This window comes from Chrysemys picta, chromosome 1 (genome assembly GCF_011386835.1).
Source record: "Chrysemys picta bellii isolate R12L10 chromosome 1, ASM1138683v2, whole genome shotgun sequence".
Lineage (NCBI taxonomy): Eukaryota > Metazoa > Chordata > Testudines > Emydidae > Chrysemys > Chrysemys picta.
In genome coordinates this window covers 107,827,407-107,853,605 of record NC_088791.1, presented here as the reverse complement: position 1 = coordinate 107,853,605, position 26,199 = coordinate 107,827,407, and the positions used below count along the sequence as shown (strand labels likewise).

The 26,199-nt window shown below is 38.9% G+C and overlaps 1 protein-coding gene across 11 annotated transcripts in view; it reads left to right on the top strand.

Moving 5' to 3' along the window:
- Positions 1-26,199, top strand: part of FGD4 (FYVE, RhoGEF and PH domain containing 4) — a 192,787-nt gene that overhangs the window by 159,889 nt on the left and 6,699 nt on the right. For 10 of the 11 annotated variants that reach the window (XM_005303077.5, XM_005303079.5, XM_042850010.2 and 7 more), the window contains 7 exons: positions 6,859-6,948; positions 9,030-9,175; positions 17,910-18,066; positions 20,535-20,673; positions 21,669-21,727; positions 22,360-22,506; positions 24,484-24,656. In XM_005303077.5, the coding sequence (XP_005303134.2) occupies positions 6,859-6,948; positions 9,030-9,175; positions 17,910-18,066; positions 20,535-20,673; positions 21,669-21,727; positions 22,360-22,506; positions 24,484-24,656 (911 nt within the window). Of the gene's footprint in view, positions 1-6,858; positions 6,949-9,029; positions 9,176-17,909; positions 18,067-19,502; positions 19,588-20,534; positions 20,674-21,668; positions 21,728-22,359; positions 22,507-24,483; positions 24,657-26,199 lie in introns of those variants that run through there. The other variant, XM_042850034.2, reaches the window with a different exon arrangement.

Below are 26,199 nucleotides of genomic sequence, written 5' to 3'. Positions count from 1 at the left end.
TTTTCTGGATTGTATTTCCATTTTGATGAATACTTTCCTGGAGTTGGACATGAATCTCCAAATGGAGTCGAAATCTGATATTGGTAACAGTTGTCTCCATTACAACCTTAGGTGTTTCATCTCATTAGAATTGTCAAGTAATCACACTCTGAAGACCAAGTTTTCAAATCCAACAAACCAGGAATTCTGGATTTCTGTTAAAGGGAGAGTACAAAGTCAGTGATAAAGCTATGAAAATACTGTTTCCATTTGCTCCCAGTTATCACTCTAAGGCTGAGTTTTAAGCAGTGATTTCTGTGAAAACTAACCATAGAAATTGTTTAAACTTGGAAACTAGCAGATATTCAACCAAATATTGCACAACTATGCAGTTTGTAATGGGCCCACTCTTCTCACTAAAATCTTAGTGTCTGAACATGCCAAAAATCCGTATAATCAAATTATAGTTTTAAAAACCCAGATTAGATCAGTGTATATAACTAAACTGTAGACATTTAAAGTCACAGAACTGTTCACACTCTTGTGTCCTCCTTGAATCTAGTGTCAAATAAAAAAAAAAAAATTGGGTGCGGCAAATCACCAAGTTTTAAGATGGGGCAATGGAGCTGCAGTACCAAAAGCTAGAAAACCACTATGTAAACTACTAGCTATATTCCTTGTCCACCAATTTAATGCTTTGAAACATTGTCCTAAAATTCAAGAAAAGGGAAGGAGGAGAGGGAAATATCCTTGCTTTCTGAATTTATGTATCTTAAGAAGATAAGTAGATTTGATCCATTGCTTCAAGGATGGGGGTGAGTTTGAAGCTGGGGAATAACGTGAAGCCAGAGCTCATAATTGAGAGCTAATTCTGAATGCTCTTCCCTGTTCCTTTTCTCAATTCTATAGCAGGTAGGTCTGACTAAGGCATTATGGAATTAGAGGTTGTAAAGGTATCCAGACAAAATGGTGTCTAGACTTGGCAAAGGGTTGTTCTGTTATTGCTGCAAAAATAATCCTGTATGGAACTTGTTGAGTTTTAAACACTTTACGGGATGTAAGGAAAAATCAAGAACTGCAAATAACACATGGCAAAAGACCTTTAAAGAGAAGATCTTAAGAAAATTGCCAGTCTTGCTACAGCAATACCTTCTGTAATAGGATGTGTTTTTCTAACCTGAAGGCTGAATAGTACAAGAATGCCACGGCTGTATGAGAGAACACTCCGGGAGAAGTGTTCCATTAGAACTAACTGAAGACACCCCCCCCGCCCCCCAAAAAAAAGTCTGACTACACATTTTGAATGTAGTGGAAAATCAGAATACAAACTATTGTGTTCTAGAGAGATTAAAATCAATTGTGTATTTTAAGTAAACAAAGCATTTGTTTGACATGTACTTTTAGTGGCAGTGCTGCAGGCTGCAATATTGTAGACACACTTAAGTATCCCAGAGTTCATGCATGTTGCAGATGTGATGTGGTGCTTTTGGTCTGTGAAGAGGGAGGGAGAGTTTCTTGTAAGATGAACTTTCTGCCCAAAAAGGACACCCCTTTTGCCACACTTGTGTGAGAGAGAAAACCGCTCTCCTTTATCTCTATGCCCCAGGTTCTGTAGTTTTATCTTTCCTGAAGGGACAGAAGTCATAGTGTGAACATTGCTGCATTTCCCTAGGGAAGAGTATTCAAAATTTCATCCCTTTAGCATTGTGTATAGGGGTGACAGCAGTGTCTTAACTAGTGCTGTCATATCTTCAGGGGTAATGAAATCTGTATACCCTTTCTTGAAGGTGGGTAGATATACAATAAATTTATATTTGAAATATTTGGCAGCTTGAAGGGAAGCTGAAGAGATATGTACTTAGTAAATAAGATGATCTGATAATGTTATCAGCTCTCATGATTTTATCGCAAGACTCATAATGTTTGGTGTTTGCCTTAAAGCCCCAGCTGCTGGAACCAAGAGATTGCATGAGAACATCAGTCTTCATTTAAATTAAATTTCTAGCCCACTTGGTTGCAGAGAAAAGCTTGAAAATGTAGAGGCCATGTGACTTAAATGCTCAAACAGAAGTCAAATAAAAAGGAACTTCAAATGAATTATATTTTTAAATCTCTTTGCTTGTAGGCCACTTCTTATTTTTGGGGTCCAACTAACGATTTTTGATCACGAGTTTGGCAGTAGTGATAATATATAAAAAATTATACATACTTGGTATTTTTCTCCCCACCCTTCATATGTCACTTGTTGTATTAGACTGTAAATTCACTGAGGCAAGGACTCAGTCTGGAAAGGAAAGAATCATATTCTATATTCCCATACTCTCTTCATGTTTGCTGGCAGAATTGGAAAAGCTTTGCTGGCAAGGGATTGATATTAGTTTACTTCGATCTGCAAATTTCAGTAGAAACGGTCTCAAATAAATTGGGATGTAGTTCATAGAAAAAGTTTGATGTAAATTCACAGGATGTGTAAATCTATTGCAGGATTATGAAAAATGTCTACATACTGCTAATATTTTAAGTATGGAAGTGTAATATGCTTTTTAATCTCTGCAGACTTTTTTCACATCATGGCTTAATGTCTCAGTTCAGGCAATAACTTAAACGCAAACTATTTTTTTCGTTTTGTATCACCGTAAAATGATTCTAAGGGGGAGTAACACTAATAACTTTGTAGTACGAAGTGTGTACCCAGACCACATAGAATGCATAATTTTAGGCTTCATCTGTAAATTGATTTGTTATTTGCAGTCCTGTGTGATACATGGATTTTGCCAGTTGAGTTGGGTGAAACAGGAAAGGTGTTCTGATCTGGGTGGTTAAATATTTTGAAAAAAATAGCTGTTAAGATTGAACACAAAAGTTAACTATTCCAAATTACTGGTTGGAATAGGTAACTCATAGCAGCATAGGGTTGCCAGGCGTCCGGTTTTTTACTGGAACTCCCGGTCGAAGAGGGACCCTGGCGGCTCTGGTTGGCACCGCCAACCAGGCCGTTAAAGTCCAGTTGATGGTGCAGCAGGGGCACAGGGCTAAGGCAGGCTCCCTGCCTGCCCTAGTTCCGTGTGGCTCCCAGAAGCAGCTGCCAGGTCCCTGCAGCCCCTAGACGCATGGGTGGCCAGGGAGGCTCCGTGTGCTGCCCCCGCCCCGAGGGCCGGCTTTGCAACTTCATATTGGCCAGGAACAGCAACCAATGGGAGCTGCGGGGGCGGCGCCTGTGGGTGCGAGGGCAGCACGTGGAGCCTCCCTGGCCGCCCTTGCATCTAGGGGCTGCAGGGACCTGGTGGTCACTTCCCAGTAGCTGTGGTAAGCACCGCCAGGACCCCGCACCCCAAACCCTCTCCTGTACCCCAGCCCCCTGCCCCAGCCCAGAGTCCCCTCCCGCACCCAAACTTCTTCCCAGAGCCCGCACCTCCTTCCCCCAACACCTTGTTAATCAACTTTTTGGAATCTTATAGTTTTTCATTTAATATTAATATTTTGTGTATAATAGAGAATACTTCTTTTTCTTATGTTCCTTTGTGATATTTCATGTAATAGATTATTTCCTGGAGCTATATCAAGCCATCAGTTTTTTTTTTTTAAGCAGACCTCTTTCCTGAGGTCAGTAGAAAGTTCTGCTTAATCAAGAAGGCATGCTGTGGCTCAGTACATTATATATCTTACTATTCTTATTTGTATGTTCCATTTTTGTTATATAAAATTGTAAGTTGTTTGTATACAACTAAAAGAAATCTAATTATAAATATTTAGAGGTTTGGCAGAATACTGATCATAGTCAGAAAAATGTGGGTTTTTTTGTTTTGTTTTGTTTTTTTACAAAATATGCCTAGTTTAGAGTTTTGTGGTTGGGGGACTAGTCAGGACACCATGAGGAGAAGGAAAATCTGGGGAGCAGAGGAGAGTGAGGACATGCATGGGGATGGCAGTGGCAGCAGAAGGCTGAGAATAGCTGAATTGGGGTATAGAGTGTGAGACTAGGAGAAGGCATGGTTGGAGTTTGAGGGCTTGTCTACGTGAGCAAATTTACCAACATAATTCTGGTAAATTATACTGCTATAGTTACACCAGTATAACTCCCCACATGGACACTCCCATTCTGGAATAAGAGCGCCTTTGTCTAGTTTACCGTATACCATTTCCAAAGTGACATAAAAGCAAATGATATAATTAGGATGGTAAATTTCCCGGTGTAGACCAGCCCTGACAGGGGCACAGAGAAGAAAGGTGCAGCAGGAGATCGAGGAGGCGTAGGATTCAGGAGCATATTTAGTGGAGAGGGGGCAATGTGGGAGCAGGAGAAGATGAGGGGAGGGGAAAATTGGGTGTCCATTTACCACAGGGTCCAGAGAAGAGACTGGAGAGGAGAATGTGGGGTGCAAGGGGGAGGCTGAGGTGGTTCAGAGGCACATAAGAGGCAGAAGAAGACTCAATGAGATGGGAAAATGAAAAGGTTCAGGAAGAGACTAATAAGGCTGCAGAGGAAGAGAAGGTAAGGGTGGGGAAAATATAAAGGGGTTAAAAGGAGGGAAGTCAGTGGGATAGTGAAGGAAATGGGACAGGGGGAGAGACCAGGGTGGTGATCCAGCAGAGGACCAGAGAGGATAGAATGGCAGCTTCTTCACCTCAGGGGTTAGGAGATGGCCCAGAGTGGAAATTCATACACATGTTTGTGCGATGACAGGTTTCAGAGTAGTAGCCATGTTAGTCTGTATCAGCAAAAACAACAGGGAGTCCTTGTCAACTGTTGAGAATAGGCCACTTCCACCTTAGCACTGACCCCCCACTTGGTAAGGCAACGCCCATCTTTTCATGTGCTATAATATACATTTTGCTTATTGTATTTTTCACTCCATGCGTCTGATGAAGTGGGTTTTAGCCCACGAAAGCTTATGCCCAAATAAATTTGTTAGTCTCTAAGGTGCCACAAGGACTCCATGTTGTTTGTGTTTGTGTGTGTTTCAGGTTAAATTTTGGACCTGAAATGCTCTCACCCTTTGCTTGTGGGAAGCTTCCCCTTAAAAGGGCAAAAAGTAGATGGCAAACTTTAAAAAAAAAAAATGTATTTGGCTTAAAAATGGTAGGATTTTTTTTAATCTCCCACATTTGAGGACCCTAACTCATGACGCTTTTAATGCTGCTTGGCAGTATGGCAGTTACATTATTTTAACAAGTCTGTTCCTTTAGCTGCTTAGTTTTTCCTTTAATTAGGTTCTGTAATACATACAAATATGCAAATAATGTGGACTAAAATAGGCCCCTGAAAATATGTAGTGAAATGGTTCTTCACACACACTTGGGGAAACTGCTGGGAATTTTTATTTATTTATTTATTTATTTTGGCCAAATAATTTTTTCAGAAAAACCATGAAACTTTATAGCCTGTAAAGTCCAAATGTAAGTCTTTATCTGTAAATTATCATACTAACCTACACCATCCTGTAGTTGTTTAAGCTTTTCTGGTCTCTGCAGTGCTTCTGAGTGCATGTAGACCGTAGGAGTGCTATTTTATAAGCTCCAGTAATACAGTGGCCATTATATGGGTAAGGAGATTCAATGGAGACTATCTTGTCGAAGCAGCTACTTAAGTCTGAAGGGAGAAGTTTTGGCATGCAGCAATATGATTGGTGGCAGCCCTGAAGCTTAAGACCGAAGTGTTTTTTCAGTTGCTTGCAGATACTAACATTCACAAGGATGGTAATAGCATTAAAGCTTGGGTGAATGCTACAAAAAATGAGCCGGTAACGGACTATCGAATAAAAACTATGTGCTTCGATGTTCTGCAACGTTTGCAAAGATGTCTGCAGCATGTGTGTGTCTTAGTCATGAAAATGTGTTTGCTGGAAGATTCACACCACAAATTACTTATTCAAACCCTCCTCTTAATAAAAGATTTACTCTTACAGCCAGGGAATGGAAACAATACCTTGGATGAAATCCTCGCCCCAGGGAAGCCAATAGCAAAACTCCCATTGACTTCAATAGGCCAGGATTTCACTCCATGTGAATAAGGTGAACAGCCACACAAGTGAATAGTAGAGCTGTTCCAGAATTTTCCTACGGAACGTTTTTCCGTTGGAGAATGCTGTTTCATCAAAATCAAAATGTTGTGTGGAAATGTTGATTTCATTTCTTTCCCCCTGAGGTTTAAATTTTCTGTTTCAAGCTTTTTGTAATGGAGCATTTCAATTTTTCTGTTTCAGAATGACTCCATTGCAATTCTTTTCTGGGTTTTAATGTATCATATTTTTAAAAAATAGAAACATTTTGTTCCAATTTCAATTGATCTGGAATAATAACTTTTGGAATTTCAGTATTGGGGGCGGGGGGTTCAGAATTGTGGAATTTCCCACGGAACAGAAAATCCATTTCCGGCTCAGCTCTAGTGAATATTCTTACTGCAGCTAACCTTTCTTCTGGATTCTTTAAGCTGATTGTCTACATAAAATGTTTGTGCAATAATTTTGATTAACAAAGTCGTGCAAAGAACAGTCAGTTTAAACTATATTGGAAACCAAAAAAAAGGGCTGAATTCATCTGGCAAAAAATAGGAGTTAATTCATCCAGCTCTGAAACGTTAATGGTAATTATCAGGACACTAGTTGTTCAACTGTGTAGGACCCTGGGGGTGGGGAGTATGGAAGGGTTTGCAAATACCTAGTAATAATACAAAGCCATCTGCACAAACAGGAAAACTGTTACATGTTTGTTCTGCACTGCTCCTGATTTTTACTTCCTGGTAAATCCTTTGGGAACTTTGTCATTTTGAATTAGTTTGTGTTTGCAAAAAAAAAAAAAAAAAAAAGTTACTAATTAAACGTAGAACTTGAATTGAATTACCCTGAACTATTCAGAGAAAGAATCTTATGTTTTTTTCAGGAGACAGATGAGCAGAAACGTCACAAAATTGCTGATGAACTTTTGCATACAGAAAGAGCCTACGTCAGCCGACTTGACCTCTTAGACAAGGTGAATTTTGCTTGAAGTGCTTCATTCTTTTACTTACATATACTGCAGTTCATATGAGCTTTATCTGTTTGCAAAAACCACATTAAAGAATTGTGGGTTTTTTGCCTTCTGCTAATCCTCTCAACAAAGCAGTCATTTGCAACCACTACTTCATATATTTTTTTTGTTTTTAAATAATTTTAATGTTTGCAAAACATACCTGTCCCTGATGGACATAGAAACTGAATCCTTGTGTTTACGTAGACCACAGTGTGAGCAATAGAAGTGCAAGCTTCCATACCAGTGGGAGAGCCTACAAGGAGGAGAGGCTAATTTCACCTCTCTGCTCATTCATTTCTTGGCCTTTGCTGAAACTGCCAACAAGGAAGCCAATGTATAGTGGTATGTGTTTGATGTAATCACCTGCGCACTAAGCCACTGAACAATGTCTCTGGTAGAACTTTGGTGTCTGCTGATGTTAGCCAGCTTTCAAACAGTGACCTAGAAGAGAAGCATCCCATCTTAAACCTTCTCTGCTCTATTCTTCCATCACGTGGTCTGCCTAATTCCTATTAAAGTGAATGGAAGTTACTCATATTCTGTGATGGAAAAATTGAGTGCTTGCACTTTTCACAGCTTCAAACTATATTTGTCATTTCTTAAATGTCAATCTGCAGTTCTCTACATCTTTCTTTGAGCCTGCCTACTTTCTCATATATACCCACTATACCTAGATATCTCTGATCATGCATTGCTTTGTCAACTAACCTTGTTCTTCATCTTCATTTCATGTTGATGTTTCCCTGGTCTAGCGCATGGGCTTGTAAATCAAGATCAGGTCTGAAAAGTCCTAATTGCTATATTAAACAGCTAGTAGTTGTCAGACTGCTTAGGCATATAAGTTTTGGTTCTCCTGAATATGAGGGAAATGATTTACATAGCTGTCTTACATGAAAGACAGCTATGTAAATAAACCTTTATTGCAAATAAGAGCATTGTTTTAGGGACACAAGAAATCACAGTAAGATATTCAGATTTACTTTTAGTCTCTTCTGACTGGCATTGTAGAAGTATTTTCACTATCCCAATTTTAGATGCATTTCTGCATTCAAGTTTTTCCAAAATATCAGGCAAAATTCTGAGAAAATTTTACAGGTAGCACCTAAAACTACCAGCATAATGAAAAGAAAGGAGAATGGTGGAGGCTGAGCTTATTTCCCTAAATTTGGTTAAAATAATACTTATGTCATGTTTATAATCCCTTCCATGCCTATGTTTCTAAGATTCTGTAGGTGGTGGGTTTTTTTTAATTCTACTGCTGTAGTACCAAAAGGCACAGATTCAGAATCGGAGCCTGTTCTGCTAGATGTCTTAAAACACTTAAAACTCCTCAGTCCTCCAGCAGCACACCTTTTCACTCCTTGCATGCCCTCCACTAACTGACGGGAGGTCCTTTTTAAACCAGGTGTCCTCATTAATCTGCCTGCCATAATTGATTCTAGTATGTTGAAGGCACAGCCCCTGTCTCCAAAGTGCTCATATTCTAAAAGGACAGGGGGATCCAATGTACAAGCAAAGTGCTCAGGGTGATGGTTGCAAAACGTCATGCTGAGCTCAGTGTGGGGCAACAAGGGAGCATCATGGGGATGAATTAACAAGAGCATGGAAGTAGGAAGGGAAAGGGGATGTTGAGGGAGAGGCAAGGAAAAGACGATAAGATGGAGGACTGGAAAGGAGGCCAGAGAGAAAGGCCAGTCAGCAGACAGAAAGAATGCCTGTAGTCCAAACTGAAAGAAAGCAAAGTATGATGACATCACTTGCACCCAATGTGTTCTGGAAGTGTCTTACTCCCCAGGGTTTCACTGCTGCTTTGGCTCCTGGAGGGCACACTGGGGCGGGAGTTCCACTGATATCTGAAGGAGGTGAGGGGAAGGGGGATGACGATACTTCAGTAATTTTGGATGCTCCCACAGTTTAGCTATAAAAGTAAACATCTTGAAATATGTGGGGGAGGGAGGGGTGTTTGTCTGCTGTGTACCACTTAAAGATAACAGAAATGCACATTGGCCTGTTAACTTTTAAGTCCTTCTCCTCTATTGCAGGTATTCTATGGCAGACTATTGGAGGAAGCTAACAGGGGTTCATTTCCAGCTGAGGTGGTCAATAAAATATTTTCTAATATTTCATCAATCAATGCCTTCCACAGTAAATTCTTGCTTCCGGAGCTTGAGAAAAGAATGCAAGAATGGTAAGAATTGTTTTGAAAGATATTAAGCCTTTTAATAATGGGTCTGAGCTAGCGTAGAAATTGTTACATGACTGAGACACAGGACACTTTACCATTAAAATGCTCCAAGGAAGTTCTGCTGCTGGGAAAAAGTGTCTGCTGCTTTACTATTCATCAGGGTTTCGTTTAATAGAGGAATTAAGCATGTCCTTAGCTTAAGCACATGGGTTGTTTCAGTGAAGTCAATAGGATTACTCGCATGTGAAACCTTTAGCTGAATGGGAGCGGTAGCCCTTTAAGATTACATGCTACCTGGTGAGTCTATTGCCTGAAATACAGGAATTGGTGCAAATGAATGTTTATACAGTTATTGTGCAATAACCTGATGATGCATTAATTTTTATCCTTGCTTTCTATTCTATAATAAAGTAGAATTCCTTTTATTACATGTTTTAACTTTATCATTTAGTAATTAACACCTGGTTCTGGAGTATTTTTAGGATGGTGTTGTCATGGCATTTTTTCAAGGGAAAGTCGTGTGTAATGAGCATTTTGTACTGTGGATAAGCTTTTTATTTTCCATCTTTAGTGCAAATAACTAGAAGTGTGCCTGTGCTGTGAGAGCACTACACATAGCGGTTGTCAGCACAAACTCAATTTATTAAATCCAATCTAATTCTTCAGAAAAGGTAATATTTCTCTCTGCCTTAAGAAAAGGTGACAACTCGTTAGCAAAAAGAAAGAATTAAAGTTTTCACCAGCAATACACTAATCTGATCCTATGTCATCTCAGTAAGCTGAGCTCCCACTCTATTTCACCTGCCATGCAAACTGGGGTTTAATTTGGCAGCTCCCTAGGTTCTATTGCTTCTTGTCACATCCAGACACCCATTTACAAAGTACTCCAAATGCCAAAAATCAGGGGCCTTTTTAGAAGAGTTAAGGAATTCTTGATTCCTGCGACATCCAAGAAAATCCTAAAATACCTGCTTGTCTCAGTCCAGGTAACAGTTGGAGGAAGAATAGGTGGGAACTGGGATAGAAGAGCCCTAAGGGTTGTGACAGGGTGCACAGGCCTCATCCCTGGATTGGCAGATGAAATATTAATCCTCCTACCAAGGAAGGGTCATAACTGCCTGCAGGCAATGCAGACATGCTTGCAGCGTAGGGCATGCATGCATGCGTGTTTTGTGTGTGTCATGTGCAAGACAGGAAATAAGAAGCAGGGCCTGTTGCCCAAGGGGAGATGAGGGGCTGTGGAACTCCTGGCCCGGGGGGGGGGGGGGTCTGCACAGCAGATTACAGAAAAGCTGTTGTCTGGGAAAGAACCACAGTGGGAATGACATGACTCACTGCCCAGTGGGAGCTGGGCAGAGCCCCAGAGTAAAGTTAGCGGGAAACACTGATAACAAGGGCTACCTGGGAACCCTGATCTGGGGGCAAGTGGTTGAACAGACTTGGTTTATTAACAAACCTGAGAAGATTCTAGTTTCAAACACCAGTTGTATGGCATGAATTCCTCCAGGGGCACATGAGGAGATAAACTGAGGCACAGAGCACCAGGTGTCCAGGCAGCGTAAGCTCCCACAGGGTTCAAAATAAAATGGTGGTTACCATGCACCAACACAGAGAGAACTAAACATTTTCTATAAAGCAAGGCAATATCATAATTAGATAACACCTAAACAGCATAAAATAAAGTAATGCTTAACAATGCTTAATTTAATTTAATTTAAAATTTAATTTAAAACATTAAGCTTGCATTCCTTACTCCATTATAATAAAGTATTTAATATTGTATATGAGAAATTCATCTTTTTGTATTCATGAAATTAAAAAAAAAATGTGAACCCAAATATTAAATTGCTCAATTTGGGGGGAGATGGAAGTATGATTTACTTCAGTAATGCTTTAAAATCTATTGTATACATAAACTACATTCTGCCTTAGAGAAAGTACAGTCTATCTCCTCTACTTTGTGCTGTGCGTCATATTAGTAAAATACTGTGACAGGATCCCGGAGCACAACCTGGAACTGTGGGACCACTGTTCCCCCTTAATTCTCCAACCTGGGCTGTCTCTCACAAGGCTATGCCAGTGACAAACAGCAAACCCCTCCAGGCACTGGGATCACTTAGCCATCAGTATATGGAGCCCCACACCCAGCAAAATTGCACGAATGCTCCCAGAGCCACTCATGAATAAGGCTATGATTTAGTCACGGGTATTTTTAGTTAGTCATGTACAGGTCAGGAGCAATAAACAAAAAGTCACGGCCAGTGACCTGTCCATGACTTGTACTAAAAATAACCCTAACTAAATATTAGGTGCTGAGGAATGGGGGGGCGCTCCAGCTGCTGCTGCTGGGGGGAAGGTGCTCTGGTGGTTGCCGCTCCTCTGGGCGGGGGAGCGGCCTGAGTGCCCCCTGCTACTGTTGCTGCTTCTCCGGGAGGGGGGGCAGCCTGGGGCCTCCCTGCTGCCGCTGCTGCTCCGGGCGGGGGTGGGGATGGCCTGGGGCCCTGCTGCTGCTCCAAGGCAGTGCCCGGGACCCATTGCCTGGGGACGCCAGAGCAGCGGCTGGTGAAGCTAGCCCCGGGACCGCCCCAGCGGCTGCAGCTGCGGAAGTCACGGAGGTCCCGAAAAGTCATGGAATCCGTGACTTCTGTGATCTCCATGAAAGACTCTCAGCCTTACCCATGAATAATACAGAGAGGCACCAGTCAATTACCCCAGCCTTCCATGCCATAAATATACCATCTTACATGTTCAAGACTCCCTTTGACAGTGCAAGCTCATTAATTAGTTCACCACTCTGTCAAAGGAAAGTGGACCTGCACCAGACTTTGTAATCTGAGCTGAGATTCCCAAGCACTTCAACCAAAAACACGCTGTTTTAGGTAAAATATAAAACGGATTTATTCACTACAGAAAGACAGATTTTTTTGAGGTGATTACAAGTAGCCGGCATACAGATCAAAATTGGTTACATAAGAAATGAAAATAAAATTTAGACTGCGTTTCTATCTTTAAGAGACTAAGCAAGATTTAAATCAGTCTCTCACCCTACAGGCAGCTCACAGTTCTGAATACACAGGCTGGATTCCCTTCCCAGCCTGGGACCAATCTCCCCAGTTCAAAGTCTTTGTCTTCCAGACAGTCTTCCAGGTGTTGAGATGGGGGAGGAGAGAGGCCAGGTGGTGATGTCACTGTCCCTCTATTATACTTTCTTCCAGCTGCTAGAAAGATCCTTGCTGTGACGTGGGGGTTAGGCCGCCACCATTGTGTATGTGCTCTCTAAGGATTCTCTAAGAGAATGGATTCTTCTTGATGGGCCATCAATGCCAGTCTGGCCAGTGATAGTTGCTCCATTGTTGCCACTGACCAGCTAGCTGTGAGCGTTCCCCACTCACCACATATTTCAGTACCAAAAAATACAGCAATACTTCATAACTTCACATGCAGTGATAGTACATACAATCCAACAGGATAGCAATGTTCAGCAGATCAAGACTTTTTAAATACCTCACAAGGCATATTTGGTACAAAACATATAATCATATCACAGTGGTGAATATATGGGTTCCAGAGTGCTATTTTGAGGTATAGAATGTCACAAATACTAAATTGCATTTTCTGGAGTATGTAAAAGCAGCATACATTAGCAATGTAAATGCTCAGATTCTTTTTTTAAGTAAAAAGTGCCTCTCTAAATCAACTTTTAATATTAGTGTTAAACTCATAAATTGCATTTTAAGAACAACACACCATCCTGTATTATCTGGATGCAATCTTCATCTGTGATTGGTGTATCTTGGATACCTTGGAAATTGCTTAACTACCTTTCATAGGTCATATTGTGCACATATTTGAAGGAAGGAGGTTGCCTAGGAGAAATGTTTGATATTTCTGAAAGAGAAATCTGATAGATTTTTGTTTTCCACCAGTCTCTGGGATCTGCTCTCTTTCATCATGTTCTCTAACATTTAAAAAAAATGTTACCATTCATTTTCCATAGCATTTCCATTATCACCTGGTAACTCCATATACGATTGTGGTATCGTCTCTGGCTTTCTATACAAATTTCTGGATAATGTCTTCTGACTGTCACTCCACAGTTGTTGGGGTTTTTTTTCCCCCAGCAGTTAGGATTATAAAAGTCCAGATCTTAAATCTGTGAGTCCAGAACATAAGCAATACTCCTAACTTTGCTGTGTTTTGGTATGGCAGAAGTGATCTAAAGTGGAACTTTCACATCCGACACCTTGATGTGTTATGCCACTCTTAGATAAGCTGTCAATTATCAGACCACAGAACCATCATATAAAGTTTTGCTTGATCTGAGCTGATCTCATGGGTGAGCACTCCAAGGGTATATCTTCACTGCAGTTAGCCCAGGCTGTAGTTTCTGTATACATAGGCAAATCTGTAACCTTGGCTTGAGGATATTTTAAATCCAGGCTAGCAGGCACAGCTGAGGATATAGCATGAGGTCAAGTTTCATTGCAGCCTGCTCTGGCAACCTGCCTGCTTTGCAGTGAGAATGCAGGCTAATCAAGCCCAGGTTCTGTTAGACCTCCAGTGCTAACCCACAATTCTACCTAGGCTCTGATGTCTTGTCTACCTCCTTCTGCACTGAAGTCACCTACACTGGCTCAGTACTTTAACCCCACATTTTCTCATTCCATTTTTGCTGTGCTTCCAAAGAATTTGAGCAGAGATCCAGCCCATGAACGTGTGCTAAGAATCACTTTGTGGCTTGCAGACTAAATTCCTTAATGATAATCTCATTAGAAGTTCTTGATGCCAAATGCTGTTTGCTTATGTGTACAGAACAGTCCGCGTTAATAATGAGGAGCTCCGCTTGGAAGTTACTTAGGCTTGGTCTACACTAAACCCCCAAATCGAACTAAGGTACGCAACTTCAGCTACGTGAATAACGTAGCTGAAGTCGACGTACCTTAGTTCGAACTTACCGCCGTCCAGACCCGGCAGGCAGGCTCCCCCGTCGACTCCGTGTACTCCTCGCGGCGAGCAGGATTACCGGAGTCGACGGGGAGCACTTCTGAGTTCAATTTATCGCGTCCAGACTAGACGCGATAAATCGAACCCAGAAGTTCGATTGCCTGCCGCCGAACCAGCGCGGTAAGTATAGACAAGCCCTTAGATAAAGTGTTCTTATGTCACTGACACAGACAGCAGCTCCATGCTAAGCGAGAGAGAGCACTCTGGAAATGAATTCATGGAACAGCCCAGGTTAATTCATACTAAGAACCATGGGATATCCCACCAGAAATCCCATCCCAGTACATTGGCTAGTGCAGCACCACAGGGGATACTGTTGCACAAGTAGGACTTTGCATTAGGGATGCACCAGGCTAGGCTAGTCTGGGCTCACTCTGCAGTGAAGACATGTACCCTAAATGGCACCAGACTAGAATGATAAGATCTACAAGACTTTGCTGAGTTGTGTTTGGTGGATTAATTTAGATTGTTTTGAACAAAAGGCAGTGAGAACCTGTTTATATTACAGCAGGCATTTAATCATGAGTAAATGGTGTTCCAGCTGGTCATGACGTCTTGAGACTAGGGCTGTTGATTAATCACAGTTAACTCACACGATTAATTCAAAAAAATTAATTGCAATTAATCGCACTTATAACAATAGAATGCCAATTGAAATTTAATGAATCTTTTTGGATGTTTTTCTACATTTTCAAATATATTGATTTATATTACAACACAGAATACAAAGTGTACAGTGCTCACTTTATATTATTTTTATTACAAATGTTTGCACTGTAAAAATGATAAAAGAAATGGTATTTTTCAATTCACCTCATATAAACACTGTAGTGCAATCTCTTTATTGTGAAAGTGTAATTTACAAATTTAGATTTTTTTTTTGTTACATTACTGCACTCAAAAACAAAACAATGTAAAACACTAGAGCCTACAAGTCCACTCAGTCCTACTTCTTCAGCCAATCGCTAAGACAAACAAGTTTGTTTACATTTATGAGAAATAATGCGGCCTGCTTCTTATTTACAACGTCACCTGAAAGTGAGAACAAGCAGTCGCATGGCACTTTTGTAGTTGGCATTGCAAGGTATTTAGGTGCCAGATATGCTAAACATTTGTATGCCCCTTCATGCTTTGGCCACCATTCCAGTGGACATGCTTCCATGCTGATGATGTACGTTTAAAAAAAAAAAGCGTTAATTAAATTTGACTGAACTCCTTGGGGGGAGAATAGTATGTCTCCTGTTCTGTTTTACCCACATTCTGCCATATATTTCATGTTATAGCAATCTCGGATGATGACCTAGCACATGTTCGTTTTAAGAACACTTTCACAGCAGATTTGACAAAACGCAAAGAAGGTACCAATGTGAGATTTCTAAAAATAGCTACAGTATTCGACCCAAGGTTTAAGCATCTGAAGTGCCATCCAAAATCTGAGCGCGACGAGATGTGGAGCATGCTTTCAGAAGTCTTAAAAGAGCAACACTCAGATGCAGAAACTACAGAACCTGAACTACCAAAAAAGAAAATCAACCTTCTGCTTGTGGCATCTGACTCAAATGATGAAAGTGAACATGCGACGCTCCACTCTGCTTTGGATCATTGTTGAGCAGAATCTGTCATCCGCATGGATGCATGTCCTCTGGAATGGTGGTTGAAGATGAAGGGACATATGAACCTTTGGTGCATCTGGCACGTAAATATCTTGCGATGCCGGCTACAACAGTGCCATGCAAACGCCTGTGCTCACTTTCAGGTGACATTGTAAACAAGAAGCGGGCAGCATTATCTCCTGCAAATTGTAACCAAACTTGTTTGTCTAAGTGATTGGCTGAAGTAGGACTGAGTGGACTTGTAGGCTCTAAAGTTTTACATTGTTTTATTTTTGGATGCAGGTTTTTTTTTTATACATAATTCTACATTTGCCTATGCGCTGCATATTCTTCCAGAGTGCTTTGGGCTGTGCCTTATGGATAAATCCTTGCATTTTCCATTTTAAACTGATTTTTACCACACACACACAAATCCTGGGTTTTACAAAAAGTATTATTCATTTTTTCCAATTTTCACACCTACTTTTGTATGTTCAAGTATACAAAAAAATAACTTGTTTTATTAGGAAAATACAATACATTGCATGAGATATATGTATTACAATAATACATTAGTCTGTGTTTATATGCCAAGCTGCCTGTTGAAGTAAGGCTATGTATTAGTCTAGAAGATGCACACAATAAACAAACGGGCATGCACGCAAGCTCTGAAGTGCGTGCACATCTGAACATACTGATGAATCTCACGCCCACCACGTACACATTTCTGCTATTAGCAGATAATGGTTTAAAGATTTGACACACTAAAATGGGAAGAAAATGAAAATCTGTATCCGAATACATTTCAGAACACACGGGAAGTATTCACAAATTTAAAAAAAATAAAAACAGGAGAAAAAGATGAAGTTGAGTGTATGTGCTGCTAATGGTGTGGTCCAATTATTAAATTTAAATATAGGCTAATAGTTCTAAGTCTACAATAGTAAACTTTATTCAAATGAAAAGTTTTATTTGGGGGTTAGAGATGTATTGTTTTCTTAAACTCAGAGGTGGCATTGTGTTTTGAGTTCTGTTTTAGTTCTGCAGCAAACCACATTGAATTCTATTCATCAAAGCATTAATCTACTGAATACTTCCCCCTGTTCATCCATCCACCAACACCCCCTTCCCCCTCAATATTTACCCAGAAAAATTAATAGTTTTTTTCCACCGATTTTCACCTCTTTTGTGGCTGTAATAAACACCAATAAATTCCTGCGAAACATTAAACAAAATAAAAACTGAAAACGAAGGGCCCTACTTATGGAGGGGTTCTGAAGTCATAGTAGACTTTTATTCTTGCCAAGACTCAATGTGCTAGACTTTTTTGGACGTATCTGATATGGCCTAGTGCCCAAGCTTGTAAAAATTGGACACCTTCAGGTCTGGCATTAGAGACAACCTTCAAAATTTAGTTTCTCTGGAGGGAAAGTGAAATCAGACTACCTTTGATGAGCTAACAGCTATAGATAATCAGCCCATTTCATTTGTAGGCTATTTCTTGTTTGGCTGGCTCATAAAACTATTGGAACCTTGTTGCAAACTCTGTATGTTTGTGAAAAGGTCAGCGCAAAGTGATTTTTCAAATTTTGAAAAGCAGCTAAAGCTATTTGTTTATTGTGGACATAAAGCAACACTATAGTCTTTACCACTTTAAGCTTCTAAGTGACTTAATATTTTTTCAAAGTATGGAATTTATCATAATAGAACTTAAAACTGTCTGATTTTTTTAAAATAATTTCTAGCAATTCTGGAATCTTCTCAGTTTTGCATTAATTGGCCTCCTGAGTTTTCAGCTCCAGCTGAGAAGTGCAGTGTTACATCACTTATAATGGCAGCCCAGAGAAATGCCATTCACTAAATGGAAATAATGAAAGAAGAATTAACATTTTATGTAGTGCTTTATTCCTTACTTGTAGCCTTTATACATGATCAAGATCAAGGGCACAAAGATTGTTTTCACTTTTGCGGGTCTCCTTTGATGGTCAGACTGGGATCCTTTGTGTAGAGGTATTGAACTGGAGGATTCATTAATTTAGATTTTTAAAAAATATTTTCCCCTCATTTTGTCTACTAGTTAATACCTTGTCAGCTTTTACTTATTTGCTGTGAAGTTGAGACTCAATCCTCTTGCTCTACAGGGCTGCAACCCCCAGAATTGGAGATATTCTGCAGAAGTTAGCTCCTTTCCTCAAGATGTATGGAGAGTATGTGAAAAACTTTGATAATGCAATGGAACTGGTGAAAATGTGGATGGAGCGGTCTCCTCTATTCAAATCCATCATTCAGGACATTCAGGTAATGGAGGAGACTATTTATTGAAAAGCTACAAAATAGTGTGTATGTATCATTTTCTATATTTCTGAAAGACATTGTTAAATAATTAAATATCCAGTCCCTTTGAAAGACAAGGTAGGTAGGGTAATATCTTTTATTGGTCCAACTTCTGTTGGTGGAAGGAACAAACTTTCAAGCTACAGAGCTGTTCCTCAGGTCTGGAGAAGATAACCAGTGTCTGAGCTAAATACAAGATGGGACAAGTCTAAGGGGTTCACACACACTGTAGGAGACAACTTCCCACTTCTTTTTAAGTAAAGGGTGAGCAGGCAGCAGGGTGTGTTACAAATTGTTGTAATGAGCCATAAAACCAATCTCTGTGTTAAGTCCATGATTTTTAGTGTCCAACAGAGTTATGAATTTAAGTTCCCAGGCTTGTCTTTTGAAGGAGTTGTGTAGGTTTCCTATGGATATGTCTATACTACCCGCCAGATCGGTGGGCAGCGATCGATCCAGTGGGGGTCGATTTATCTCATCTAGTCTAGATGTGATAAATTAACCCCCGAGCGCTCTCCCGTCGACTCCTGGACTCCACCGGCGTGAGAGGCGCAGGCTGAGTCGATGGGGGAAGCGGCAGTAGTTGACTCACCGAGAAGACACTGCGGTGAGTAGATCTAAATACGTCAAATTTAGCTACGTTATTCACGTAGCTGAAGTTGCGTAACTTAGATCAATCCACCCCCCTAGTGTAGACCAGGCCTCAGAGGATGAGCACTGAGAATTCAGATATGGAGTGATTGCTTTGTGAAAAATATACACCTATGAGTGATAAGTTGTTTTTTGTCTTTTATCATTTTTCTATGTGAGTTCGTTCGAGAGTGTAGTGATTGTCTGGTTTCACCCTTGTTGTTGTTGGGGTCTTTGTTGCACTGGATGAAGCATACCACATGTTGCAATGGGTATGTGTAGGACTCATGGATCTTGAAAGGTGTGTTGTGGGAGGTATTGATCATTGTAGCAGTGGAGTTATGTCTGCAGGTTTTGCATCTGTTGTTCTGACAGTGTCTGGTGCTGCTCTGAATTGATGTTTCCTGGTCTGTGGGAAGCTTGCTTCTGATGATGTGCTTGGATAGGCTGGGGGATTGTTTGAAGCCCAGAAGAGGGGGTTGGGAAAGAATTCTTTCAGGATGTGGTTCCCATCAAGTATGCACTGTAATTGTTTGATACCCCTTATGGGTTCCAGTGTGGGGTGTTAGGTGACTAATAGGGCTATGCAGTCAGTGGGGTTTTTCCTAATGAAGCAGATTCTCATGTGGTATTTGGGTGGCCCGTTCCATAACACAATCTATTTTTCTGGTCCCTTAAAAGTAAGTCAGGGTTCCATTTTGTCCATTTAATTTTTGTCCTATTTTTTCTTTTCCTCCCCCCCCCCCCCCCCCCACATCCTTCCTCTCCAGTGAAACACATCATCAATCAAAGCATAAATGTTAAAACACATGAGGACCAACGAATTTGCTTTATGTCGGTCATAGATACTAAAAAGTAAATAACACTTTTTTTACAATTACATATTTGTCCATCTCTAAATTCCTAACCTGTCGTGCATGACCTGCAGTTTTCCAAAACACCTGAGTTAGGAAGTATGTTTACAATCCTAAATGTTGAGTAACTGAAGGTTGAAGGAGCAGTCAGTCATGTGAATGTATCTCTTTGGAAAAGTCTGTAACTTCACCTCTCCAGGGCCTCTTCTTGATTTTTCTGTTAATTAGTATGGATATCATTTCCAACCTACCAACTAGAAGTTTAGGAAAGGAATAAGACATTGCTGCAATGTGATGCAATTTAAGCAGAATGTGTGGTCCTCAGTAAGGGATTTCTTTTGTGTGCTTTAGTCTAATCTACAGCTTACTTCTTTCTAAGGAAATGGAAGTAAACAGACATCATTTTTCTCAAAATAGCTACCCTTGTTTTTACATCATGGATAACGATGTATTGAAAGAAGGCATTTGTCATACATGTGTGCCATATTAGAGTCCAGAATAAAATGCCTTGCTCTTATGACTTGTCACGGTAAATTATGTTTGTCCCTTATTAAATGAATTAGAGGTTTAAGATCAGTTATTACAGATATTATTTGAAAAATTAAGTTCAAATGCAATGTCATTTGTGGTCCTATTTATGAAATTCTTTCTGCTGGATACAAAGAAAATAAATACAGTGATTCTCCCTGCTTTACAGTAATTAACTTTACTTGCTTTTAAAGTCATTGGAAAGGATTTTAATTATTTGATTATAATGAAAAAACTAACTCACTTTCCTGCAATCAGGAGTTCTTATGTTAAAATCCCATGTTTTTGTAGTCCTTTTTTATGAAGATACAGTAGTCTTGGATTTAAGTCAGTCACAGCTTTATATTGTGTTATGACATACTAAGTTATGGAAAAATATTGTCTGAACTGTGGTATCTAAATATATTTACATTTTCCTAGACACAAAAAGTCTGTGGGAGTTTGACATTGCAACATCATATGCTAGAACCAGTACAACGCATTCCACGCTATGAGATGCTACTAAAGGACTACCTAAGGAAACTGCCTCAAGATTCCCCAGACTGGAAGGATGCTGAAAGTAAATATTTCATGAATTGTGTGATAACTTAATATAGCAATAAGAAAACAGTAATAAAAGGACTCTATAAATTAAAGCTATCCCAGTAAAAATGAGGTAAAGAAACGCAGTTGCAGGGAAAATGTTAGTGTAGAGTTGTAAGATTCTCTGAAAAATGATCCATTGTTTATTTTGATTTCTAGGCTAGTACTAGAGCAGTGAAACTTACAATTTGTCCGTCCTGACATGGAGCACAAAAATTCTACTTTTGTTTCACATGATTTTGCACCCTTTTCTGAAACTACACCACATGCACGATTCTTAGGAGAAGGCTAGTCTGGCATTTAAGCACATTTTTGTGTGGCTTTTTATATAGAAATGGTCTTTTGCTGAAAAAAAACCTTGAAAATGGGATCCATATTTTGTTTATTTAAAATACACATTTCAGCAATTTTTTTGTGAAAATAGATTCCATTTTCAAGTTTTATCATTTTTCATGTATCAATTATGCAAGAACAGATCATATTTTTCTTATTATTCAGAATTATTTATCAAATAGCTTCTGCAAATAATTCTTGGCCTGGAGCAGTTTCTTAAAAATATTTGAAATTGGAACTGTTTTAGTTGGATCTGTTGGTCACACTTTGTTTCTGCTCTCTGATTGGAGGAGCCATGATTCTTAGAATCATATTTTGGGTACAAGTACTCAAGTTCGTGAATTTTGAAATTCACTCCACAAACACCCTACAATAATTGATTAAAACTGGCAAGGATTCCTGCTAAACTTTTCCAGCATCTAATTTGTTAGCTCTAACTTTGATTGTATTTTACATTCAATTAAGGCAAAAGTACCCGGCTGGACTAAACACTTGTAGCTTACCTTATTGACAATTTTGGGGCTTGAGAAGGCTGACATTCATATGAAATTTACAAGTATGCCATTAGACCTAGTAGTCTGTGTACTGTAGTAAATAACAATGTATTTACATTTGTTTTTCATTTTCGGTGCCATCTAGAATCCCTGGAAATTATATCCACAGCAGCCAGTCACTCCAATAGTGCTATACGTAAAATGGTAAGTGGTTTTTGTGGGGTTTTCCCTTTCTTAATCCTCTATTCTTAGTCTTGTATTTTAAGTAGCATGTACAGCTAGGAAACCCTCTGAATTTTACCAGATACTTGAAATGCAGATTTTTCAAACAGTTAAACTTGCAAACTTTGGTTTCTTTGCTCCAAAATGCTGCTATTTATATTGTCCTTTTTACTATCTGAAATGCTTGATAAAATATGATATTGTAACTAAAACTCAGGAGTGGGAATTGGGATTTCTGTGTATTATTCCTGGCTGCCAGTAAGAGGTTATACTGCTCACTCAACTTTTCTGTGCTTGTTTCTGCACCTGTAAAATGGAGAGAATATTTATCTCCCTCACAGGGATGTTGTGGTACATGAACTGTTAAATATTTGTAAAATATTTTGGACATGAAATAGCACTATATAAGTACACTTAAAAATACTGGTTAGATAAATTAGATTTCTAGAAACCGCTTATGCCCAAATATAAGCTGGTTCTGGCAGCCTATATGAACGGCTCATATATATTCTTTTAAACTAGCATTTTTCAGACTCTTACATAAGTGTCAGGTAAACCGTTTTACACTGGCAAAATCACTTATTCACAAATGTAATTTTATTTTAATTGAAAAGGAGAATCTAAAGAAGTTGCTGGAGGTGTATGAGATGTTGGGAGAAGAGGAAGATATTGTCAACCCCTCAAATGAGCTGATTAAAGAAGGACAGATCCTTAAACTTGCTGCTCGTAATACATCAGCCCAAGAACGATATCTTTTCTTAGTAAGTATCAAAACTTGTGTTTGTCTGAGTGATGTTAGGCTCCTTTCAAATTCCAAGAAGCTGCCTGAAAGCAAGGGTGAAGTCTTCTCTCCATTTAAGTCAATGGGGAAATTTTGCCATGAACTTCACCTGGAGCCAAGATTTTACTCACAATGCTTTCTGGAAAATGACAAAAATCATTTAGAAAATAATGTGTTTCAAATAGAATTAAACCAAGGTCCAGTAACATATCTCAGAGTAAATGCACTATTAGTCTTTCTTAGTTGCTACAGCTATCATGGAGGCTATTCATTTATATTGATAGAATCTACTACTGTATTTGGGGTGCGTACATTTTTAAATAAAAATATTTAAGATTCTATTCTAATTAGATATTATTAGACTATATTAGAATAGTATTTTATAGCAGTAGATTATTTAGCTAATCAAGTAGTTGGATTGAACATGCATGTGGTGTTACTGGTATAGTAATTATTAGATGTCCTTCAAAATCCTTGAGTGTGATGTGACCAAATGAGTCACATGGCCTTGTAGGAACCTAGTACCCCTGGAAAGTTCATACCCTCTTTTCAAATGCTGTCATTGCTTTACCTCATCACATTTCCTTGGTTCACAGACTCAGTTCTGTCTTTATTTTAGCACTGCTGGACTCCATCAATGATTCTTCTTTAATTCCCTTGTGGAATGTTTGATATAACTCACTGCTTCCAATATATTAAAATGGCAAATTCAAGCCCTGATTTGTGCCATTTGCTATATGGGCCACTGGCTGCTTCATGCTCTCTGGATAGTAAAGTGTGTATTTTCTGAGGGGCAGATTTCTGCTCTCCCATGTTTCTAGCAGAGGAATAAATTATTAGTAAAAGTCTCTGAACGCGGCTAGACATGATATTAAAATGAGGGACATAAAAAGTTCAGATGTGCCATATCTGTGATACAGACTTCAGCTGACGTGAATGTGGCTTAGACCATCAAAGGAATCATATAGAATCCTTCACCAGCCATTGTAGGTAATCCAGAATGATTCTTTTCTTGAGAGTGGCTTTCAAGTGTGCTCCAGAGATAAGCAAGCCCCTAGTCAACAGGACTTCTGAAGCTCTAAGAAATATTAAAAAGGCCGTAAATCATCTTAATGGGGTAGACTACGCTTCTATGAAATATAATTTAAAAATGTGAGTTTCTGGTTTTAATAATTCATAAGAAAAAACTGTTAACCATTATAGATCTGATTTAAATCTTCAAAAACACAAACTCATAGTAGTGGATGCCTCCCTGGGCTGAAATTCTAGGCTGTTAAAAATGATTATTTAAAAGCTGCAAATAATAAATGATACTAATAATACCTAGCTCTTGTATAGTGCTTTTCTTCAGTAGAAATCAAAGCATTTTACAAAAAAGATCAGTGTCATCAGTATGTCCACCTTAGCCTCATATAATTTTTCCCTTCCTTTTTTGGGTTTACGTAGTCTCACCATAACTTTGATTGGGGGGGGGGGGTGAAGTACTGTGAAGAAAAGACAGAAATCTACCATTATATGAGTTGACCTAATAGACGGGAAATTCCTTCAGAGTCAATTTGCTGCTCTTCTAGTATAAAGATTTTAAGAAAAATCTATTTACCCAGTTGTTCATTTACCCAGTTGTATTGAAATCAGCATGGAAAATTCTCAACAAAAGGCTTACAGTGTTGCTAAACATCACATCCACTCAGTGTATTTGATTATAAACATTATGAAAATTACTGCACATATACAGTAGCTGGCTTTTAAATGTATCAATAGTTGGCTTTTAATTTTATTTCTAAATCCTATCCATATTATCAGTTCTTTCCATTTTGATTTTGTCTGACATTAACAAGCCTAACCACAGTCTCCCTCAAGTTGTTTTTGTAAGGTGATAGTGCGATTCATCTCTTAATATATTGTACTTGACTTTCTTTGTTATCGATGTGTCCTTTTTCTTTTCTTTTTTTAATAGTTCAACAACATGTTGCTGTATTGTGTACCCAAATTCAGTTTGGTGGGATCAAAGTACTCAGTGCGAACAAGAGTTGGTATTGATGGTATGAAGATTATAGAAACACACAATGAAGAATATCCATGCACCTTCCAGGTGTCTGGAAAAGAGCGAACATTGGAGTTGCAGGCCAGGTAAGAGACGTGTGGCTTACTTTTGAAACATTAAAAATATATCAGAATAGAGGAGAATTGTGGGACTGGTTGATTTGGAGAACTGGTAAGGTGATATGGAGCCTTTTATTTCTAAATCATTAGTTTAAAAATGGCTCCAGCTTGGTGGACTTCAAAATTGTCCTCACTGTTGTTTGGCCTTTTTGAATGAATTGGTGCCCTAGTTCTGTTTTAGTGGATAAGTTTCCTCTTTTCAGAAATCACTGCCCCATTTAGCCCTTATTGACAGCCTCTGCAGAAAGACCAAGGATTAAACAGGCATGCAGAAGTGACCTTTCATCCTGAACAGCGATGTTTGCAGTTCATGATAGAAGCATACTGTCAAGCACTGTAGAAAAGTTCTTGTGGTCTTTTTTGTGCACGTTGTATATGTTCTGTGAATAAACAAAGGCTTCATTGTAATCTGCATACTTAGCTTTATGGAAAAATCCTCTATAATTTAATAAGAATTATAATAATGCTCTCTCTAAAATGTAACAGATCTATATAAATTACCTTTAAAAGCTTTAAAATGTAATTGAAAATTATAATCTTGATACAGATTTTTAACTATCCAATATAATTTGATCGCAGGGATACAATTGTCAATTATATAGGATGATTCAAAACCCATAGAAAAGTTATTTGTATTAAATTGTATTAGGACTCTTCCATAAAGGTAAATTTGTCTTTAATGTTTTGATTCAATAATAGATTATTTTTTATTACATATCATACTGGTCAGAAATTGTTGTGTGGTGGCAGAAGTAACACCATACAACATGTCCACTGTATTCCACCTGGAGACAGATGCATTTCACATGTGAAAAGCATTTTGTATCTGTGAACAAAATGCAGTTATAAACTATTTTTATTTTGTTCAACTTCCAGGATTATTAGTACTTTCATTAGCACTAAAGTTATTTAGTTTAGGGGGAAAGCTTGTCTAGTTTTTGAGAATATGTTAGGATGTATTTCATAAAGATCATTCAAAATTGTGAAGTAACATGTACAAAAATGCCATCCTAAAAGAAGATCAGTGAGACTAAAATAATCTTAGTTGATGCATACTTTATTCTTAATGTATCCTATGCATAAATCTCATCCTATAAATTTGTCGTAGCTCTGATGAAATGTTTGCCCCAGGAATTCCCTTTTCCAGATAATTTTATATATTTATTTTCAGATTACTGCTTGAGTGCATTTTAGTGTTTCAGTCACTTTTTTTAAATAGAAGATCACTTCCTACATGGAGTGATTGCTTGTCTGATATGGGGATTACATACTACTTTTAAAAGTTGTTGGATTAGGGAGAATTATTTTGTTTAGTTAGAAGATTCATTTTTCCAATATTTACAAATGGTAAAGGATGAGGAACAGGACTCTGTCCTTCTATTTTAGGATTCTAGTTTTATTGCTAGTTGCAATAATATTACAAAATATATAAGTTTCACTGGAGGCATTCCCACCATAGATGGGTATGTGATCTCACCTGCACATCCCATCCAGCAGTAGGAAAAATCAA